Source organism: Macrotis lagotis, chromosome 4, assembly GCF_037893015.1.
Source record: "Macrotis lagotis isolate mMagLag1 chromosome 4, bilby.v1.9.chrom.fasta, whole genome shotgun sequence".
Classification (NCBI taxonomy): domain Eukaryota; kingdom Metazoa; phylum Chordata; class Mammalia; order Peramelemorphia; family Peramelidae; genus Macrotis; species Macrotis lagotis.
This window is the reverse complement of record NC_133661.1, coordinates 121745206-121767879: the sequence shown is the minus strand read 5'-3', so window position 1 is coordinate 121767879 and position 22674 is coordinate 121745206. Positions and strand designations below refer to the sequence as shown.

Sequence of the window (22674 nt, the reverse complement as noted above, 5' to 3'; positions counted from 1 at the left end):
TTAGAAAAACTGCAGGGGGAAACTCATTTTAGATCAGGCAGAACTGCATGTGGGTAGGCAGGATGAACCCCAAGGGCTCTCCTCTTCTCTGCTCTCTTCTTTCCTCTAATCATGAAAAGATATTTATTTACAAAACAAATGAACAAAAATGTTGCTTTATTTTTCCGAGGTAGACTGCAAACTTGAAGGCTGCTGCATTGATTAAATAGAAGCTTCCTCCCTCCCCCATCTCCCCTCCCAAGGACCTTCTCCATCCTTACATGGAGTTTTAGATCTGGAACATACCTTGGGAATTTTGCAGCATGGTCAACTGCCTTCATTTTGTTTGTGCTTCCCATATGAGCAGGTGAATGATCAGATGTGTGCCCTAGAACCACTTTGTACACAGCTGTGTACCTGGGCAGCTATTGGCAGCTGTCTCTAAGTGGTGATGATGATGCTTTGGGAGGCTGCTTCCCCCTTGAACCCAGATCCACAGATTGGCTTGTAAAAGCTAGAAAGATTAGAATGCACCTTTTCAAGCAGGTGAGAAGCTATGAGCCTATGATGTTATGATCTCCTGCTTCAAAAGATCTCTAAAGGTGTGGTGATCAGTGATTAAGGGACCCTAGATCACTAAAGGATTAAATCTGTGAATCTTCCCAGTTAAAACAAAGGATGCTCAGAATAGTTGTATTTTTTTTGTCTTGCTCCAAAATAGAATGAATTATGTTAATACCGTGGATCATTAGAATGACAGCTATCTCCACTCTAATATGTCTAGTGACTAGAATTTGGCTGTGATTATACCCAATGAATCACAGGTTATCTCTTTGAAATAGTCTGGGATCAGAATTTGACTGGGTGAAGGTGAGCAAATCACTTAATCTCCGTGCCTCAGTTTCCTCATCTGTAAAATGAGAAGCTTGAATTTGAAAACTTCTGAGGTCCTTTCCAAGTTTAAATATGGGAGTAGTAGTCAAGCTTTTTAAAACTGTGTCATCCAGGTAATAGAAGAAGGCTCATTGCACTTGTTACTTGGGAAAGGGGAAGTTCCTGTTAAACACTTGTCTTCCAATCAACCCAGGCTCCTTGCCATCCCTATATGGGTACAGTTAGAGAAAGTAGTTAAGAGTCTATTCTGGTGGGTGGGGGACCTGAGCACAGCAATTACCAATGGCATTGTATTGTCGTTAATTCTAAAGCATTTTTCACACTTATAATTTAATTTTATCCTCACATTCTTATGAGGTTAGAAAGGACAAAATTTATTGTCCCCATTTTACAGATGAGGAAACTGAGGCACCAGAAACTGTAGTGACTTGCCCAAGCTCACAGAGTGAATCAATGACAGAGCTAAGATGGTTGTCCTGGTCTCTTGGATTCATACTTCATTTAGTATTTAGTATTTATTATTTAGGTTATGCTCCCTCAAAAGGTGTAAAGTTACTGTCTGAAAAAAGCCCACATCCCTTGATTATCATTCAATTGTGATACTTCCTGTCTATTTTCACAGAGGGATTGTGTCCTCACCCCCAAAACTCTGAGAAAGAGAAGCAGGTTTCCAATAGAAATGCTAACCAGTCAGAACCTAAAAGATACAATGCAACCTCCAAAGTATTACCCTATACTCCAACTTTGAGAGAAAAATTATCTCTACATAACAATAGCCAGAGTTATTGTTAGGACTACCTGCAAAAGGATTTGTATGATCTCTTAATACAGGGTTGCAAACAAGTACAAAGCATTTACCAGGCCCCATCAATGCTCTTTTAAGCTTCCCCCTTGCCAAGAAGTACAAAGAAAGTGAACGTTTTTTTAAAGTAACCATTCTTGCTTCCGAACTTGGTTTAATACATGACTTGCCATCTTGTAAGCTGCTACTTGCAAAGGTTTGCATTATCTTGTGCGCTCAAGGAGCTACACTTGGCAAGGGTTTAAAAAGAGCTGGAACTCGCCCATTGCTTTTTTGGAAAGAGGAGACCTTTGATCTAAGACCCCAGAATAGTGATTTTCATCCAGCCTCCTTGGAGGCTAGGTTCTTTCAGTCATCCAGATGCTGCTCTTCCCAGGTAGATGTGGGGATGGCACTATAGGGATCCACAATGACTTTGGCACAGCGAATAATCATTAAAATGAGGAAGAGGCAAAGAAAGACAAAACAGGCCAAAGTCAATCCTTTGTCCACATCGACTTGCACAGGCATTGGTGTTGGTTCTTCCATTGTGAGGTTGTCTCCTCATCTGGTTTTATTCTGACTGGAACCATCCTTCTATTCCTACAAAAAAAAAATTCCCAAATGTTAGATAATGCTTTCTCTAGCTGAGGGGAAAGACACTAATTACTGAACAGAAATTGGCTCTTAACTAGTTCCAACTTTGGGAAACATTTTCAACTATTCAAGGTGCAATGGTCACCTTATTCTTGGAAATTGAGGTGAAAGAAATTGACTTTGTTTCCTACATAGGGAAGCTCATATTCACTCTAAATATTGTAGAAAGACAAGATTAAATTTTACCCATCCAGCAATATAAGTAAATACTCTTAATGTTGGCCCAATTTGTAGGACTGGGAACACCAGCTATGAATGGTATCATTGAGTCAAATATTAGAAAATATATACAGCATATTGACACTTTCCTCCTCATTCAAAGGGCAAAAATTTCTTGATACAGTGAATTTAATGTCAAACTATTTTTTATTTATTAACTTTGATGATTTTTTCAATTAATCTTATTTATTTATTTTTGCAAAGCAATGGGGTTAAGTGGCTTGCCCAAGGCCACACAGCTAGGTAATGATTAAGTGTCTGAGGCCAGATTTGAACTCAGGTAATTCTGACTCCAGGGTTGGTGCTTTATCCACTGTACCATCTAGCTGCCCCTCATTCATCTTTTTTTTTTAATTTTTCAAGGCAAATGGGGTTAAGTGGCTTACCCAAGGCCACACAGCTAGGTAATTACTAAATGTCTGAGACCGGATTTGGACCCAGGTACTCCTGACTCCAAGGCTGGTGCTTTATCCACTATGCCACCTAGCCCCCCCCCCCCATTCATCTTTAAAAAAACAGTATGGACTATAAGGAATGGCTCTTTGGGAGAGAGAAGGTAGAGAGGGAATAGAGGCATTGTAAAAAATTATCTCAACATTTTATTTATTTATTAGAAAGTCCAATGCTTTTGGCTGTCAAGGAAAAGGTGTCTAAAAGTGGGGCTGAGACAGACTATCATGATCTTGAAGCTTTAGGTAGAGTTTCCTGAGTTTTCTGTTCTCTCTCATACATGGAAACACGTAAAGTGTATTGAATGATGGTGCCTCTGAAAGAAATAGTAAAGTCAAAACAAAGGAAAAAATGTTGAAGGAAAGATAATTTAGTTTGGGGTGCTGGTAATATATCCAGGTATAGATGTAGTGATACCAGGGCAAAGGCTTGTTGGTTTTTAACAGTCTGATCCTGGAATGGAGTAATCTGTGAACACTCCTGAATTAATTCTCAAATTCTTCAGTTCTCAAACTCTACCCTATTGCTTTATTTTGGCATAATACAGAAAGGGACTGAAATGTAGCTTTGAATCAGTCACTGCTTCATCTGCAAAGAGTGAGAGTTTTGCTCTTCCTTCTCAATTCTAATTCCTTCAACTTCTTTTTCTTTTCTAATTGCTGAAGGTAACATTTCTAATACAATATTGAATAGTAATGGTGATAATGGGCACCCTTGTTTCACCCTGATCTTATTGGGAATGTCTCTAGCCTCTCCCCATTGACTATAATGCTTGTTGCTGGTTTCAGATAGATACTGCTTATTATTCTAAGGAACAGTCCATTTATTCCTACACTATCTAGTGTTTTATAGTAGGAATGGGTGCTGTATTTTATCAAAAGCTTTTTCAGCATCTATTGATATGATCATATGATTTCTGATAGGTTTGTTGTTGATATAATTGAGTATACTAACAGTTTTCCTAACATTGAACCAACCCTGCATTCCTGGAATAAATCCTACTTGGTCAAAATGTATTATCCTAGTGATAACTTATTGTAATCCTTTTGCTAAGATTTTATTTAGGATTTTTGCATCTATATTCATCAGGGAAATAGGTCTGTAATTTTCTTTCTCTGTTTTAACTCTTCCTGGTTGTGACTGGTGGTGCAGTGGATAGAGCACCGGGCCTGGAGTCAGAACTACCTGAGTGTTCAAATCCAGCCTCAGACACTTAATAATTACCTAGCTGTGTGGCCTTGGCAAGAGTTCTGCCTTCCCCTATTTATCCAAAGAGTTTATATAGAATTGGAACCAAGTGTTCCCTAAATGTTTGGTAGAATTCACTTGTGAATCCATGAGGCCCTGGAGATTTTTTCTTAGGGAGTTCAATGATGGCTTGTTGAATTTCTTTTTCTGAGATAGGGTTGTTTAGGTATTTAATCTCCTCTTCATTTAACCTGGGAAACTTATATTTTTGTAAATATCCATCCATTTCACTTAGATTGTCAAATTTATTGGCATAGAGTTGGGCAAAATAATTCCAAATTAATACTTTAATTTCCTCCTCATTCATGGTGAGTTGACCTTTTTCATTTATGATGCTAGCAATTTGGTTTTCTTCTTTCTTTTTTTTAAATCAGTCACTGCTTCATACAGGGCTGTTGCATTGACATACACTTGGATTCAGACTGTACAGTAAGGAGGAATGAAGAATTTGGGGGTACACTTCTAAAGTGGAGGGGACCATAGAACACCAGCTTTATATAAGCTTTTGGAAAAATCAGTCCACATTTTCCAGAGCTATTGTACTCTACTCCTCTCTATTTTATTTAAATTGAAAGAAATTAAATTTAGCCTATAACCACACTTAGTTGTCCCATTAATATAGAATGTAGAAAAATTAAAAAGAGAACAAGAATTAGATCTATCTTTAAAAAATTTTGCATGAATTTTACAGGTTTCATTTAGTTACAAACTATATTTACAAAGGGAATAGTGGCATGCTAAATTGCATAGTCATGCAAATGACCTTTTTTTAAAAGGGTCATCCTTTATCTGTGACTACTTCATTGCTCTATAGGAAGCCAAGTGAAAAACTTGTCTTGGCTCACTCTTTCTTAATTCCTTTTACTCTGGTTTCCAACTCAACTTTATGATTCTCTTCTCTCCAATCCAAATCTCCAAATCTAATGGCCTATTTAAAAGTCTTTATCCAGGGGGTGGCTAGGTGGCGCAGTGGATGAAGCACCCGCCTTGGAGTCAGGAGCACCTGAGTTCAAATCTGGTCTCAGACACTTAATAATTACCTAGCTGTGTGGCCTTGGGCAAGCCATTTAACCCCACTTGCCTTGCAAAAAAACAAAAAATAAAATAAAATAAAAGTCTTTATCCTTCTTGATCCCCTTGAATCATTTGATACTGGAGATCATCCCTCTCTTCTGAATAATTTCTGTTTCCTTGACTTTAAAGAGAATGTAAATCTATTTTGGTTCTCCTTCTGACTTTTAATCTTTGCTTCTATCTTTCTCTACCACTTCTTCGTGTCACCTAATGTTCTACTATTCTCCCCTCCTTCTTTCTTTCCCCTTCCTCAATTTCATTACTAATGGAGATAACTCTTAAATTATCTCTTCTGAGCCACTGCATCTGAAACTGAAAAGGTCCAAAACTGAGCTCATCTTTCCACCTAAACCTCTACCCCCTCCCAAATTTACCATTTCTTTCAGTGAAGATGAGAGATTGCAAATGAAAATCTGGATCATATTGCTAGAAAATGTATAAGGTAGCATTTGAACTCAGATCAGATCTTAACAACTCAAGTCCTGTGATCATCCACAATACCTAGCTGCCAATGATGAAGATGATAATGATGATGGTGATAAAAAAGGGCCAGCCAGTGAATTTCTTTGGATCTCTATTAAGGTGAATAGCTTCAGTTATCTAGATTCATAGTATCTTAGGAAAGGATCTTGGAGGTTGTCTGGTACAACCTAATATCTAACAAGAATCTCTTCTACAACATCAAAGAATATCCAGATTTTTAGATTTTGTAGTCTAACATTTATATAGTGCTTACTATGTCCCAGGCAATGTGCTAAAATTAGGTCTTGCAATACTGGATTAGAGCAAGTCTTGATTTTTAAAAACATTAGATTCTATAAGCTATAGGCTAGCAAGGTTACCTTCATTCCCGTCAAAATTCTAGAATGTATTATTAATGGAATTGTTTTGCACATTTAGGAAGAAAATAGCAATCACTAACAAAATATAACACCATGGAGAACAGATCATGACAGACTAACTTTATTTCTTTTTATGACAGGGTAATTAGACTGGTAGGTGAAGGGAATGCCATAGAAAATATACCTACATATCATCAAAATATTTTACTAAATTTCACATACTATTTTTGTAAACAAGATGAAGAGACTGAGTTAGATGATACAGTAGGTCTTGAGATAGTAGAATGACTATCTAAAGGGTAGCTATTAATGCTTTGGGATCAACTTGAAGGTCTCTACTGAGGTACTTTCAGGGATACATCCTTTTACCTTGCTGCATAATATTTTTAGCATGACTTAGCTGACAACATAATAAATTTTCACACTATAAAAAATCTAAGAAGGAACACTACCAATAATATCTCTTATAAGTTATTTTAATTTTTGAAGCACTTTACATATATTACCTTATTTATTTTATATATGAAGAAATGAGGTTTTAAGGAGTTAAAAGTGACATGCTCTGCTCATGTATCAGATAAAAGAGGTAGGATTTTATACTTGGGTCTATTTGACCCAAATCCATGATTTTGTTCCCTAAGTTCTGCTGCCTCTGACAACTAAGACCTTGGATTATAGATTTAGAATCCCAGAAAGGGATCATGAATGGGAAGAATATAATAAGATGGAACTTAATAGGAATAGATGTAAAATTTTTTACATATATTCAAATTAACAACTTAGCAAAGGATAGGGAAGAATAATAGACTACTGTACAAGTTGTTCATGTACTATATGAATTCTAAATAAATTGACAAAGACAAAATAAATTTTCCTAGTCTACATGAAGAAAAACATAAATTTCATCCAAAAGGTGATGAATGTTCTTCCGACCTTTGTCTTGATTGGGAAAAAAACCAAAGCCTTAGTATTAGATTTCTTTTGGACCCCCCCCCCCACACTTTGGAAAAGATGTTCAAAAGCTGAAACTTTTTCTGAGAAGGCCACCCTTGTCTCATAGTTTCTATTGGAAAATGTATTAGAGTTCCAAAAACCTATTTATAGCTTTTGGGAGCACAATCTATGCACTTTGGGGACTGTCCATGTATTTCTTTGGTGCTGTCTTCTTATGCCCTCTTCACAACTAAACCAAGTTTAAGCTGAGTGAATCCCCTGAGTATCACAGGAAATTACAGAAGTAATTAAAAAGACAATGTACAATGTTCTGTTATCAGGGCACATTATTGAGCTCCTTATAGCTAAAAAGGGGCCAGCCAATGAGTTTCTTTGGATCACTATTAAGGTGAGTAGCTTCAGTTACCTAAATTCATAGTATCTTACACTTGGAAAGGATCTTGGAGGTTGTTTGGTACAATCTCATATCTATCAAGAATCTTTTCTACATCAAAAAATATTCAGGTTTTTAGACCTTGGAGTCTAAAATTACTTTTAATTACATAGCAGATAGGAATACTACTAATTTTCAAATTTTGTCCAAAACACTGTTTGCTTTATGAACATTTAATACCAAACCAGATTAGAACTCAGTTCCTCTTGACTCCAGGGTCTGTGCTCTATCTATTGAACCACCTAGCTCTCTCACCGCCCCCCCCCGAAATTTTATTGCCATTTCCCAGCAACATACTCTAAAGTTTTAAAAATCAATCATTTTCATATTATCCACTGGGAAACAGTGCACTCTACTATCCCTGCTCAGTTGTGTCTTTGAGAGGCCTGCTTTCATTCTGGTTCTTCTCCAACATATTTGTTTAAGAGTCTTCTTGTTCTCTCAAAATGGTTTTGGACTTCAAATATTGGAAAGTTTTCCTGACATCAGTGAATGAATTAAAAAACAAACCATGAAGTGCTTATTTTACATCAAACATCATGCAAAGTACTGGTGGTACAAAATAGACTGCCCCTGCCATTAAGAAATTCCATTTTAAAACAAAGGGGAGTGACTGCTTGGGAAGGGGCATTGGGGGCTGAAAAGTCACTGGGCTCTTTTTAGAAGCAATAGCAGTATTGATTTTACTATGATTCCCAGAGTTAGCAAGAGATAGTTCGGGGAGAGATAGAAAGATTAAGCCTAAATTTACCCCTTCCATCTATTGCCCTTGGTTGTACCCCACTGGAGTTAAGAAAAATACAACTAATCTCTGACACTCCCTTCCCCAAATACTTAAACAGAGCTATCATGTCCTCTATAAGACAATTTTGCATAAAAATGACTATTAGTTGCCAAATGACCTAATTTATAAGTTGATAATATCAGAAGAAGCACCATAAGTAGAGAGTACCACGAGATGCCTTCTGGACTAAGTCAACCCTGTTATACTTTTGCCTTGATATACATACTAATATGACTGGAACAGTCCATCATATTGATCATAAATCTGGGTATATTGAATGCTAGAGTTCCATTAAATGTGTAGGCACATCCTACAATTTAAGGGACAGAAGACAGATGGAGTCTTTCAAATCTTCTCTTGCTAGCCCAATATTTACTCCATCTCTATGGCCATTTTTTTTCTTTTAGGACATAATGGATGACAACAATTAGAGTTTCAGGCTGAATGCACCCAGTGCCGTGGCCAACAATGCAAATTACTCATCTTCAAAACTGCACATCCCTTTTCTCAGTGTGACTTCTAAAAAAGCAAAGAATGCTGTCAAGAGCCTTTTCTACCTTCTGAACTAATTCTTTCACTTTACAGTTAAGGAAATTGAGATCCACAATTTTCAATTATTTGCCTGAAGTAAAACACATTCCTGGAAATGAAAACTGAGTTCTTTGAGACAAAGGAACAGTCTGCCTCTGTAGTACGACTGGGCTCAGAGTCCCCAAGATAGAAACTGGCTCTAGTTAGAAAGGATTATTTTTCCCTGGAACAGGGAGTTCATGCTTTTTCTATCTGAGTTGATTCCTTCCTATTTGCCCAATCTGTCTACAGTTGGTGATTCTGAATTGCTGATACAGCTATTGTTCCATCATTTCCAACAGTGCCTACTTGTGCCCTTGAAACTTTATTTGGCTTCTGTGTGACCACCCTCCTCCAGTGCTGCAGTCCCAGTTCTGGAAAATTCTCTTTCCATCTGCCCCAGTTGGGAGCAACATCTGTAGAGATAATCATTCATGTTCCTTTCCTCTTGAGAAATGCACTTCCCTTCTTCCTGAACCTTATCATAGAAGGATAAAGTTCATTAAACTGTAATGTCCTTGAGAACTCCTTGTATCTTGCATATCTTTAATCTGGAGAAGTCTTAATCTCAAAACCCCAAGTATGATGTTTTATACATAGTGATATAATATAATATCACTAGCTAGAGGAGGCACAGTGGATAGTGTGCTGGACCTGGAGTCAACTCATCTTCCTGAGTTCAAATCCATTCTCAGACCCTTATTAGCTATCACTTAATCCTGCATGCCTCAGTTTCCTCATCTGTAAAATGGACTGGAGAAGGAAATGGCAAATCACTCAAGTATCTTTGCTGGAGAAAACTCCAAATGGGATCATGAAGAATTGAGCATAACTGAAAACAACTGAAGAACACAAAAATAATATTCTCTTTGAACCTCAAACAACCCTGTGAAGTAGGTACCACAGGTAGATAAGGAAACTAAGCCAGAGAGTTTCCAGAGATTGTATCCATAGTCACAAAAATAAGTATCAGAACCTAGGTCTTCCTGACCCTCAAGTCTAATACTCTAGTTCTTTATTTCACACTCTCTCCTCATTAAATTTTTCCTTGGAACGGAAAAGCTTATTTAGTCCAAGTAAACTTATTAATTTGCAGATGAAGAATATGAAATCTAAAGAAATTAAATCTTATCTAACGTCACACCTAGTGATCAAAATGATTAAAAAAGGAAAAGAAATCAGTTGTTTGATCCCTGAATACAATATTACTTCTACTATACCCATAATAATCTGATTTTCCTCATCTATGTTCTTTTTGCTCACTCAAATGACTTTAACTCCAAAGTCTATCCTGCCTTTCAGATCCACCCTTTATAAATCAATCCTTGTTCTCTAGAACAAAGGTGAGAAATCATAGATTTGGGGGCAGCTAAGTGGTGCAGTGGATAGAACACTGGCCCCGGAGTTAGGAGGACCTGAGTTCAAATCCGACCTCAGCCACGTAATAATTACCTAGCTATGTGACTTTGGGTAAGTCACCTAACCCACTACCTTGTGAAACTAAAAAAAGAGAGAAATCAGACATTGCACTAATAATTCAGCAGTCTTAATAATAACTCCATTTAAAAAGTACTTTCCCTACAACAAGCCTCTGTGGTTGGCATCATACACTATCATCATAGAGGGTGCTGTGCTCTATTATCAAGGCAGAATTGAAGCAGCTCAAAGATGTGTAAGTTTAGAGAACCCACCCCAAATGTTATCATGGACTATTTGTACCCCAACTGTGGGAGAGTATTCTGAGCTCAGCCACAGTTGACACACTGTAACTTATCTCTACACAGGGATGTTGTTTTGGTCTTCTTCAATAACAAAGGATAAGAACCAGCTATGCATAGAATTATAGATTTTGAGTTGGAAGGGACTTTAGAGAGACTATCAAGTTAAACCCCCACATTTCACAGGTAAGGAGTCATGAGCCCTGAAAAATCAAATGACTTATCCAAGGGAACCTGGGTACAGAGCCAGATTTTGAACCTAAGCTTGTGTCTGAACTAATGACAAGTTTTCTTGTCTCTGGAGCAGCTAATTATGACTCTTGTCACAAACATGCCTTTAAAGCAGACAGGATGATTTTATTCTCCAACATTTTTCATCATTTGGGAACTTTGTCTTTTCAGTTGATGCTAAGAGATTCTTCAAAGACTGTAGCAATTTGTGGGATGAACTAAGATTTGTAAACCAAGCACAAATCTGTAGCTGGGCTCTTGCATATATGGATTGAGAACACTCTGTTCTCTCCCCTAGAATCAGGAGGGCTGCATCTGGTCATTAGCATGGAATGTCTTTTCTCTATTGCTATGAGGTCAGGCCATTATTGTCTGTGTTTCTTCTAACGTTAGAGGCTAATTACTGGTACCTCAAATACATTTAATCATTTAACATTAACTATTTTTTAAAAAGATATTTATTTTAAGGATATTGAAGAAGAAACGTATGGATATTTCTCCCAATACTTTAGAGGCACCCTCTCCATTGCATCACCTGGGGAGGAGTGGTGGTAGTGGTAGTAAGGAGTAGCTCAGATTAGTTCAGTTCCTAAACAGTGTTACTTCTACCAAACCCATGTTCAAAGATTCTATCTTAGCCAGATAAGTATTTGTTTTGGCTACCATTAGGTTGAGTCATACAGAGGGCCACTTCTTGATTCTTGGAGTTTTGATACTGGATTGATTTTAAAACTTCTCCTTGAATGCTGGGACATTGGAATTCCCTGCTAACTTTTCAAAACTCTAAAAAACAAGTTTCAATTCCAAAATTTCCAATTTTCCCACCTAAAATAGAAAAGAACAAACACAGAGGACAAGGACCAAAGTTCATTTTTATAGGCCATTTGGCTTTAGAGGGGAGAAGCACCAAGGTCACTCCCCTTAATTATATAATCTCTCACTGGACACCATGGGTAGAGGAGTCATAGAATGAGGAAGATCCAAAATGACTAATGCAAGAATGATGGCAGAAGCTGATTAAGATCTTTTTAATCTTTTTAAAACCAATTAAAGAGCATCCAACTGACCAGGATGATATTTGTCCTTCGTTTTCAAAGAAGACCATGACATCAGGGAGATGATGTCATGACAAGCACCTGAATTGGATTTGAATGAGGGGCTGCTGTGTTAAGTCACCAGCCTCACTTTCTCCTCCTGAACCATCTGCTTCCAGTGGACATAGAGGAATCAAAATGACTGGAGATGGCTCTGGATGGGAAACAACCAGGGTTAAGTGACTTGCCCAAGGTCATACAGTTAGTAAGGTTCAAATGTCAGCTCAGGTTCCTCTGACTCCAGAGACATCACTCTATTTACTGCACCATCTCCCAATTCCATTAACCACTTAGCTGCCAGACCAGAACTATTTAGAGTGTCAACACATATTCTAACATTTCTCTAAAGAACTTAACTTCCCTTAAACATCATCACAATTCTCCCAGAAGTTGGCTCCCAGTCTGGTTATCCAATGCTGAGTCATTCACAAAGTGAGAGATATCTGTTAGATACTTTGCTTTGATTGAAAATTTTCTTGTCCTCGGCAACTAGGTAGGGCTGCAGTTTGAACACATCTTCCCTGAACTCAGTCCAGAATGTGTCTGGGGAGGCATAAAGATTCTTTCACTTCTTTCCCCAGTGCCATATAGGAAAGAAGTTCAAAACAGTCAATATGACAGAGATTTGTGTAAGTTAACATCACAATTATCCACAGTTACAAATTTATGCAAATTTCACAAAATTTCACTGCTTGCTTAATAGTCAATAAATGATCCAAATTCAAAAATGAATAGGAAAAAGTAAAAAAAATTGTCATTCAGAAGGAAATTTAGTCCCCAGAGAGTTTCATAAACTCTGTGGAGTTCTCTCTGAAGGGATTTAGGAGCTAGAGATAATTAGAAGTTCCCCTTTCACTCTCAGGCAGGAAACTAAACTGATTTAATTTGGTGTCTGCAGCCCAATTCTGGGTCCTATTAGGCTCTGTTTCTTAACTCACCCTTTTTCAAAAGGACCCCATCATCTCCTTTGAACTCACACTCTCAAAATGAGTTCAATCACTGAGGTATCCCCCCAAAAAGAACATGTTTTCTAACTCAGGAAGGCTGAACCCCTTTTATAATACCAGAGCACTGTCTGTGAACTTGCTGCATAAAGATTAAGGGAGCTAGGGTAGATGGAAATTCTCCAATCATCTTTTGATTAAAAACCCACTGTCCTGGATGAGAACTTCTTTTCTACACAGAGTATACCAAAATCTTGCTAGAAGGACCTGTATCATATGCGATCCCTTTGAAGCCTAGGCACTTTTCTTCTGCATATTCCAAAGGCTACCTAAGATTCCAAACCCCCCTCCCAATGGGTCCCTGCCACAGCAAGGGTAATCCAAATAGAATCCCAGACTTATCCAGTAATAATTGGGATCAGTTGGATAAAATAGCAAAACAAAGTTAAGTAAACTTGGAATGTGGGAGAGGCTTCTAAGAAAAGGAGCTAAGTACTAGAGGTTTAGGGTTTTCAGGTATATAAGAAAATCTAGTCCTGTGAATTTGCAAGGCATAAGGATTTTACAATAAGGAAAGAATCTAGGTTTGTTAAAATGCAATATGAAAATATGAGCATTATCACTTTATTAATGAAAACTCCATACTTTTCATATGAGATTCAATATCAGTAAGTATCCAGTAATGTTATATCTGTATTAATATTTTAAACACTCATTGAATGAACACATGAAAAAGGTTTCAAAAAATATCTCAAATGGAACTGACTGGCAAAGGATAATCTTCCTATACCATTACAGTCTAAAGGAATTTTGCCAGTTTCTCTAGGTTCCCACAAATGAAGTTTTCCACAAATGAAAGTCCTTAAGCGGGGGTGGGGGGATACAAGTGGAGCTGCACAAATATAAAAGCCCAATTTTATCCCAGATGAGACCCCACATGTATCAGATGCAATCTGCTCTTTCTCCCAGACTCGGGCAGACTACATTTGTCTCTCAGGTTTCTAGAGTACTCTGAGAAGTTTGTAGAGTGTTTCCTCTCTATTGTCATTGGTTCAAGTCTCAATCAATTGTATTTCACCCATTGTTATGGGCCAATGATTATCAGACCAGTTTTATTTAACACTTAAATGTCAATCAGCTAGGTGGCTCAGTGAATAGAGTGCTGGTTCCAAATCAGGAGTCAATTTTCTGAGTTCAAGTCTGGACTCTTGTTGTTTCATTTACACTTTTTGTCTTGGTTTACTCATCTGCAAAAATGAACTGGAAAAGGAAGTGACAAACCTTTGTCAGAAAATTCCAAATGGGCTTACCAAGAGCTGTATATGACTGAAAAATGACTGAACAAAAATATTTGCTTCAAAGATATTGAAAAACAAATGAATCCGCAGTTGGTGCTTATAATGGAAGAAAAATACTTAAGATTTGGTTTGATCAAGACAGAATGCAAAATATCAACTAAGGAATTGGTTTGATGCTTTCAAATACTGATACATTATCAAGGAATAATATCCTCCTTAAGGCAACAGTCTCTTCCTGTTGTTCCATCAGTCTAAAAATGTTCTTATCCTCATCTCTACTTTTCAAAATCAATCTCATAATTCAAGAACCTCCTCAAAGATTAAAGGTAAAATACTGAGTTTGGTTAAAAAAAAATCAACTTTGTGATCACAGGATGGGATATATCTGTGTGTGTGGCCTGATACCATAGATCTTGGGATCTTTGTAAAATGAATGAACTATGTAATTTGAAAGATAACATGAAGGAGAACCTGAACTGCATTAAATTCAAAAGCTTTCCATAACACTGTCCAATAGAAAAGTTTTCTCCCTCCCCTGAAGTTCCCATAACTTTTTATGTTTCTTACATCATGTTTTGCATTAATCATTTGTGTTCATGTTTTATACCATTTAGTGTATTGTTCATTCTTCCATGGTAGGAACTATATTGTAGTAAGAATAAGAGTTTACTATTGCCTTTGAAGATTTAGAAAATAATTTCCTTTCATGTGAGTAGGAAATGCAAAATCAACCTCATTTTAAAGATGAGGAAACTGAAGGTCATAAAGGTTATGTTCTTTCTCTATGGTCATATAATTATCAGAAGTAGGATTCAAACCCAGATCTCCCAACAGAATACAGCACTTTCCCCTTTGTGATTAACATCTCTTTGATATTCTATATTTCCTCTATGTATAAGACACACCCTTTTTTGAAAACTTTGGGGTCTAAAAGCTGGGAGCATGGTTATACAGTGGTTGTAGATTTTTTTCCTTGCATTTCCTGCTTTTTTGCACTCATTGTCTTTGTGCTCATTGTTTCACATTTGTTACCAGTATATTAGGTTACATTTTGCCACGTTCAGCCCAGAAATGACTCAGAAAAGATTTTCATCTGTTGCTGAATTCAAATCCAAGTGATCCAGTTTGCAAAAGTGAATGGAAATTGTATTGCTGAACCTAAGTTTGTTTCTCTTCCAGCTGAGAAAACAATCCGAGAATGACTACAGGAAGAAGAAACTCTATTGAAGTGAAGACCATGCATGAGGCGAGTCAGCCAAGTGGCCTGAGTTAGAAAGCTAATTGAAGCTATGGATTGAAAAGCAGAGAGCCATTGGAATTCCTATGTCGACAAAGATGGTTCAGAAAGAGGCCAGAAGAATAGCTGATGAAGAAGAAACAACTGATTTCCAAGGAGGACACAATTGATGCTTTGGGTTCATGAAACTGAATGGACTAAGCATACATTCATGCACCAGACTTGCCCAGGGCATGCTTGTGGTCAACCAGAGCACAGGTAGGAGAGCAGGCAGAGCCTCTCCTAAGACAGTGATGAGAAAAAGTTAAAGGATGGGTTTTGACAGTGATGAGGAGTTGAATGAATTTTATGATGAATAAAACTTGAGTTCAATAACTTTATGTAATATGTTTTTTCAAATTTCAAGGACCCCCCCCAAAAAAAATTAAGGTGTATCTTATACATGGGAACATACAGTACTTTTCACTGTTGTCTGCCCAAAGCACTCACACAATGCCTTGGGATAGTTGGTATTCCTTGAATATTTTCTGAGTTGATCAATAGAAATAAGCAACAATCCTAAATTCTCCTCTTACAATTTCTTTCTTCTGTTCTCAGTTTCTATTCAGTCCCGAAACTTGCACATGTATAAAAAAGAAAAGTTAAGAGAACAATGTCCCCAAAACCTCAGACTAACTTGTGAGGGTGACTTCTCCTCCTTGGGGACCAATAACAAGGATCATAAACCATAATGTGGCAAGAAGAAGATAATTAGCATCTTTCTGGACATCTTTAGTCAAGGTGAATTCCGATGTAACAAATGATGATGCAAAGGCTGGGAATGGAAAAATGAGTAAAAGTCATTTGTGTGTCCCAAGGAAAGTTGGAAAATTTACTTTTCTGCGTATTGTCTGCTGGGGACTTAGAATCAGATTCAACTTAACTTATCACAAGTAAGAGAATGTTAAGAAATGGTCTTGAGTTTTATGGAATTTATGGTTAAGTAAAGGAAGAAGATATAAATGCAGATAGTGGAGAAATGATCAATCAAATCTAGAAATTAATGTGAATATATAAGTGAAAATAATAAGTGAAAAATCCAAAACCTAGTTTAAAAAAACTCGACTTTATTTTTGTTAAGACAATGGGGTTAAGTAACTTACCCAACACAGCTAGGTAATTATTAAGTGTCTTAGGTCGGACTTGAAATCAGGTTCTCCTGACTTTGGGGCTGATGCTCTAGCCACTGTACCTCCTAGCTGCCTCTTAAACTCAACTTTAAAAAAGTGAAGAATGGAGAGAGGGAGGCTGAAACACAATTTATGTGAAAAAAACTGAGGTTTATGATAATAAGAACACTAATAATACTACATATGTATATGTTTTATATATATTTTTATATATGTGTGTGTATTTTATCATTTTATCCTTACAATAGGTAGGTACAGTTCTCATGTTTTTATAGATGAAAAAACAGAGGCGTACCCAAAGTCTCACAGTTAGAAAGTGTCTGAAACTGAATTTGAACTCAGGTCTTCCTGACTCCAGGTCCTATATTCTATCCAGTGTGTACCTAGCTGAAGAGGATCATCAACTCAATGGGTTGGCAATGTGATATGACTGTTCAAAATACTTTAAAATGAAGTTATGTATATTTACAATTTAAAAGATTATAGTAAAAAGAAAAGTATTTCTTGTACCCCAACTACCTATCTATATTAAGTGTTTACAATTTGGTCTCAAGGAGTTCCCATTTTAATGATGGCACTGGCAATAAGCAAACAGCTATAGTGTCCAATATCCCTCTAATTAATTGTATGCCCTTGGACAAGTCATTTCATCTTTTCTGATCTGAGATCCTCATCTTTCTAATTAGAGGATTGACCTTGACTGCCTCCATATCTACGATTCAAAAATGACTTACTCAGAACTTTTTCACTTCTTTCTGGTCGCAGCTGAAATGTGCTCATCATTAAGCTTAATTATCTTGACGGGTAGAAATCTAATCCACTTTAATTCAAACAGGAAGACATCCAGTAAATGGTGCATTTATATTCCACTGACATCTAGCAGGACATAAACAGCTGTCCAATTCCTGGCCTCTCATTTGATCAACTTCTATTCCATATAATAATCACTGACATAATTGCAATGTTCTTTGGCAAATGGACACTAGGGATCTAAATTCACTTTCTATTTATTGGGGATCATTTGATCCAGGAAGGGCAGTGATTCTGAAGGATTTCCATGGAAGAACATGGGACAGCTGTCAAAAAGCAAGTTTTCAACTGGGGAAAAATCAACTGATTCAAGTGAAAATAGAAATTGTGCCAAAGAAGGAAACCTAAGACTAGGAAAAGATACAATAAAGTAAATTTTATCTGAGTACAGAGCTACATGAATTAGACACAAATTGCAGATTGGAGATATCGGTGAAGACTAATGAGGAACTTAAAGGAACCAGTTCAAAGTGTTCAAAAACAGTGTCTCAGATTTGTAGAACATGTTCTCAGCAATCTTTTGATCTGTATAGCTTTTAAGTGGTAAGAATATATATATTATAAATAGAAGGAAAATCATGGGACAAAAAGGAGAAGGTGCCAAGACTAATAATCTTATAGCACTGATAGGAAATTAGAAAAATCTGGGGTTCATTTCAGGCTTTGCACTTTTCAGTTTGAGTCAACTAACATGATTATACTGTATCATATCATATATCACATGATATAGTATATAACAATTATGCATAATTGTTACATTATTACATACATATTATTTATATTATACAATTTAATATAGCAGGACACTATACATATATTAGTAAGCATGTTGTGTAGTATCATATCATGTTATATATTATCCATGTGCCAATTAATGTGTTAGTTGCTGAAGATACAAAAGCAAATCTTTGCTCTTAAGGAGGGATGATTTTTATTCCTCCTCATGCTGTTATATCCCAGAAGCCTCTTCATCTTGGAAACTCAATCCAGTCATAGGATTTTTTGCCCATAGGAAGTATCCCTGTCCCTGTAAGCCTCTTCCTCTGACTGAAAGGCTCTTCTATATACAGGTTCTGCTCTGGACATTTTAAAAATCATCTTCCACTCTACTCCAACCCCGATTTTTTGATTTCTTTTTATGTGTTGTCTTTCCCAAATAAAAAGTAAGTCCTTTGAGGGTAGGGAATATCTTTTTTCTTCTTGTTGTATTACATTGTACTTGTATTACACCAAGGGCTTAGCCTAGTGCCTAGCAAATAGTAGGTGCTAAATAAATGAATGTTTCCTGATTGACATTTTACTAATAATAGGTTGGTTGCCCACTGGCAGTTAGGCAGCCCCATAAGCATAGTTTCTGCTATTGGGCAACATAATTGACATCAATAATATGAACAGTGTCCAGAGGAGAATGACCAGAATAGTAGACTATGTCGCAGTTCATTCCATAGGAAGAACTCTCATATGGAAGAGCAATTAGACTTGTTCTATATGGCCCCTTAAGGAAGAACTAAGAGACATGAGTAGAAGTTATAAAAAAAGAAAATCAGTGTTTGGGAAAACTGTCCAAGATTAGTGCTACCCTAAGTGCAATGGATTGTCTTAAGAAGTAATGAGTTACTCATCATCGCCAGTCTTCAAGCAGAGGGCTTGAGTGACTAATTGTCAGGCATGCTGTTATGGGGATTACTTTTTGATTAAGGGTTAGACAAGAAGACTGCAGAGATACCTTCCAACTCTAAAATTCTGTCATTCAGTAGATGTTTAATAAGTGTTTATTGAATGAGTTATCACTCAACAAACATTTATTGATTCACTTTAAAAAATAGTCAGACTTAACAACATAGATTTGAGTATGGGAATCATGTCATTTGAGGAAGGGATCATATCATTGGGTGACTTCTGGCTAGAATCAGCAGTCATAGTGGGGCACATGAAAAGCCTAACACTTTCCTTGAGACCCCAGGCCCAAATTCTGCCACTAATCCTGGTGCTGTTCTGCCTTCTCTAAGGAGAACCACATCACTGTAGGGCACAGAATATGCAAAGAGTCTGCTTCCTCCTTCTTGTGCCTAGCCAAGGGATAGTCAGAATCAGATGGCCACTATACTTGCTCACTGGACTGGCTGTTAGAAGACTCAGGTTTCATACCTGATTCTAGTTCAACTTTCTAAACCCATATTTTTTTCATTAGTGGAGGGAAGAGGGGAGAGAAAAAAAGCTTGTTGTGCTAAATAATCTCTAAGTTACTTTTAAGGTCTAAAAATACATGATTTTGTGACATTGATAAATGTTGCAAAGAAGGATCTCTGAATTGGAAGGGACTTCACAGACTTTAGAGTTCAACCTGAACATGCCTAAAGTCTGGTCTTTAAGCTTTTACTTGAGTGAGGGAGTCTTCACTATATATCCTCTTCTCTCCTCTGATACTATTACCACTCTGGTCTAGGCCCTCATCACCACATGGCTGAACTATTGCAATGGCCTCCTCACTGGTCAGTTTGTCTTAAGTGTCTCCCCATCACTAGTTTATCCTCCATTCGCCTGTCAAACTGATCTTCCTAAAATGTTGGTTTCTGTTGATTATTTCCAACTTATCATTTTACATAACTCAACTGTATAGAGTTGTTGTCTCTCCCATTAAACTACAGGGTTTGTCTTTTGCCTTTTGCTGTATCCCTAATTCTTACCACTGTGGAACAAAGTGGCCCATTCCAATTTTGGAGAATGCTATTAGTATGTTTCTCCAGCTACCAAGCCTCAGTTTCCCTCTTTGCAATTTTCTGTTTGAAAATTTCTCGAGCCAAATAGAAAAAAATAATTCAATTCTTCTTTTGCTATGTGCAGAAAACTAGGCTAGGCCCAGAAGAAAACAGAGTGAAGAAGTGAAAGAAGAGGAGCATGAGAAGGAGAGGGAGGAGAATGAAGATCATACAAACGAGAATTAGTTGAAGAAACTAGGAAAGGTTAGCTTGGAGAAGCAAAGACTTAGACAACCCAGCTGTCTTCACATGTTTGAAGAGCTGCTATATAGAAAAGGGCTTAGAAAGTTCTTCTTAGTCCCACATGGCAGAACTAGAAACAACAGATGGAAGATGATTTTGGCTCAATATAAGGAAAATCTTTGTTACTATTATAGCAGTCCCAATGTGGACCAGATGCTTTGGGTGGTAGAAGGTGTTGCTACACTGAGGGGTCTTCAAGCAGGAATGAGATGTTGTAAAGTAGCTTCCTTTTCTGGTGATCTAGATGGCCCCTCCTACAATTCTGGTATTCTATGAATTGGTGAGGGCTCACTATATCTAGCCAGTTCCAGAAATGTGTTATTCTACCTTTTACTCTGAGAACTGTAAGTCAATACTTCCACTGTTCCTGTAAAAGCATGCTTCCTCTGCATTTCACCCTGCCCTGGTCACCATGCCCTCATATGTCTTGTCACCCTCTATTTGAATATAAGTTTTTGGGGTGAGGTGGTACAATAGATACAGCACCTGCTCTGGAGCCAGGAGGACCTGAGTTCAAATTCAACCTCAGACCTTTGATATTAACTGTGACCCTGGGCAAGTTATTTAAACTCCAATTGCCTCACACAAAAAATAAACTCTTTTAGGACAGAGACTGTTTTTGTAGCCTCAGTATTTAGCATCAAGTCTAGCACACAATAAATATTTAAGAAATGCATTATCATTCATTTCTTCTACACATCCAAGTATATTAGAGGGTTACAGAACAAAATACTAATGAATCTTAGGTAGTAAGCTGGAGCTGGGAAAGGAGGTAGTTCAAGGGAGTCTACAGGGAGAAGGTCTTGGTGACGTTGCCTTTCAGCTGATCACTATTATGATTATAGACAATGATTAACATGAAGAATTGAATGTAAATGTGAGACTTGGGGACCCACTGTCCCCAAAATGGATTAGTATACAGGATTAACCAATGTGGCAGGTGCTTAGCGATCTAAACACCATTCATAGTCTCTTCTATTATTCTTTCACACTGTATCTCTCTGTTATTGCCTTTTGCCTACCATTCCTTAACTTTTATCCAAACTTCCATCAAAATTGCTTTTTTTAAGGAAGGAAAAAGTATTATTAGATTTACTCTACTCTTAAGGTCATACAAATGGGCAGTCACAGATATAGATTTTGTTAAGAAGTTGCCTGCTTAACCATCTTTGACAATAATATCACATTCAATAACTCATATCCAATTACCTTCTAGTTGATTGGTTTAGGGATGTGGGAGAAAGGCTCTGCCCCTGGAAATCCTTTAGTTGGAGTTCTTGATAATTATTTTAACTTGTGTTATTTTTATATTTAGGTTTGAGTAAGGCCTAAATATACTTGAATATACTTAGTTTTAACTGTAAACACTTCAAAGACAGTCTTTTGTCTTTGGTTATGATGCACAAACAGTATGTCCCCTGAAAACCTTTCCAGTCGGATTTTACATTAATTCCCTTACTTTTATTCTGGAATTCATTCAAGGTGGTCTCACTGTTGCTACCCTAAATTTCCTCTCTTGATGCTTTTTCTTCTTTCTCACCTTTATGTATTTATTTATTTATTTTTTAGGTTTGTTGTTGCTGTTGTTGTTTTTTTGCAAGGCAGTGGGATTAAGTGGCTTGCCCAAGGCCACACAGCTAGGTAATTATTAAGTGTCTGAGGCCAGATTTGAACTCAGGTCCTCCTGACTCCAGGGTTGTTCTATCCACTGTGCCACCTAGCCTCCCCTTTACTTTTATTTCTTAGAATCCCTAGTTTCCTAAAAAGTTTAGCTTATCCTCTGCTTTCTACACCAGGGGTTCCTAACCTGTGGTCCATGGAGAGATCTATAAATTCAGATGGGAACAATTTATATCTTTAATTTCACTAACATCTAACTGAAATTTAGCTTTTCTTTCAATTATGAATATAGGTAATAGACACTATTCTGAGAAGGGGTTCTTAGGCTTACCAAAGGGGGCCATGACACTAAAAATATTAAGAACCCTTGTTCTACACTAAGCTTTTCTTGATTCCATTCTCTTCCTTCCTCTCCTTTCTTCCAGATTCCCTCACCCAGTTGCTAGGGCCTTCTTTCCAAAATCACCTTGTATCTATTTATACTATTTTGTGCAATGTGTTTTTTTGAATATACTTAGTTTTAACTGTAAACACTTCAAAGACAGTCTTTTGTCTTTGCATTCCCAATGACTAGTAAACATTAGATACTTAATGTATGCCTATTGTTTTTTTTTAAAGTCACTTATTGTGTCATAGAAATTACATCCACCACTTCTTTCAGGACTC

At 37.1% G+C, this 22674-nt stretch overlaps 1 protein-coding gene across 4 annotated transcripts in view; it reads right to left on the bottom strand.

The window, feature by feature from the left end:
• Positions 1 to 307: 307 nt before the first annotated feature.
• Positions 308 to 22674, bottom strand: part of CTXND1 (cortexin domain containing 1) — a 67942-nt gene continuing 45575 nt past the window's right edge. For 3 of the 4 annotated variants that reach the window (XM_074234008.1, XM_074234010.1, XM_074234009.1), the window contains one exon: positions 308 to 2257. In XM_074234008.1, coding sequence (XP_074090109.1) covers positions 2024 to 2203 — 180 coding nt within the window. In that variant the 5' untranslated portion in view covers positions 2204 to 2257 and the 3' untranslated portion in view covers positions 308 to 2023. The remainder of the gene's footprint in view (positions 2258 to 22674) is intronic. The other variant, XM_074234007.1, reaches the window with a different exon arrangement.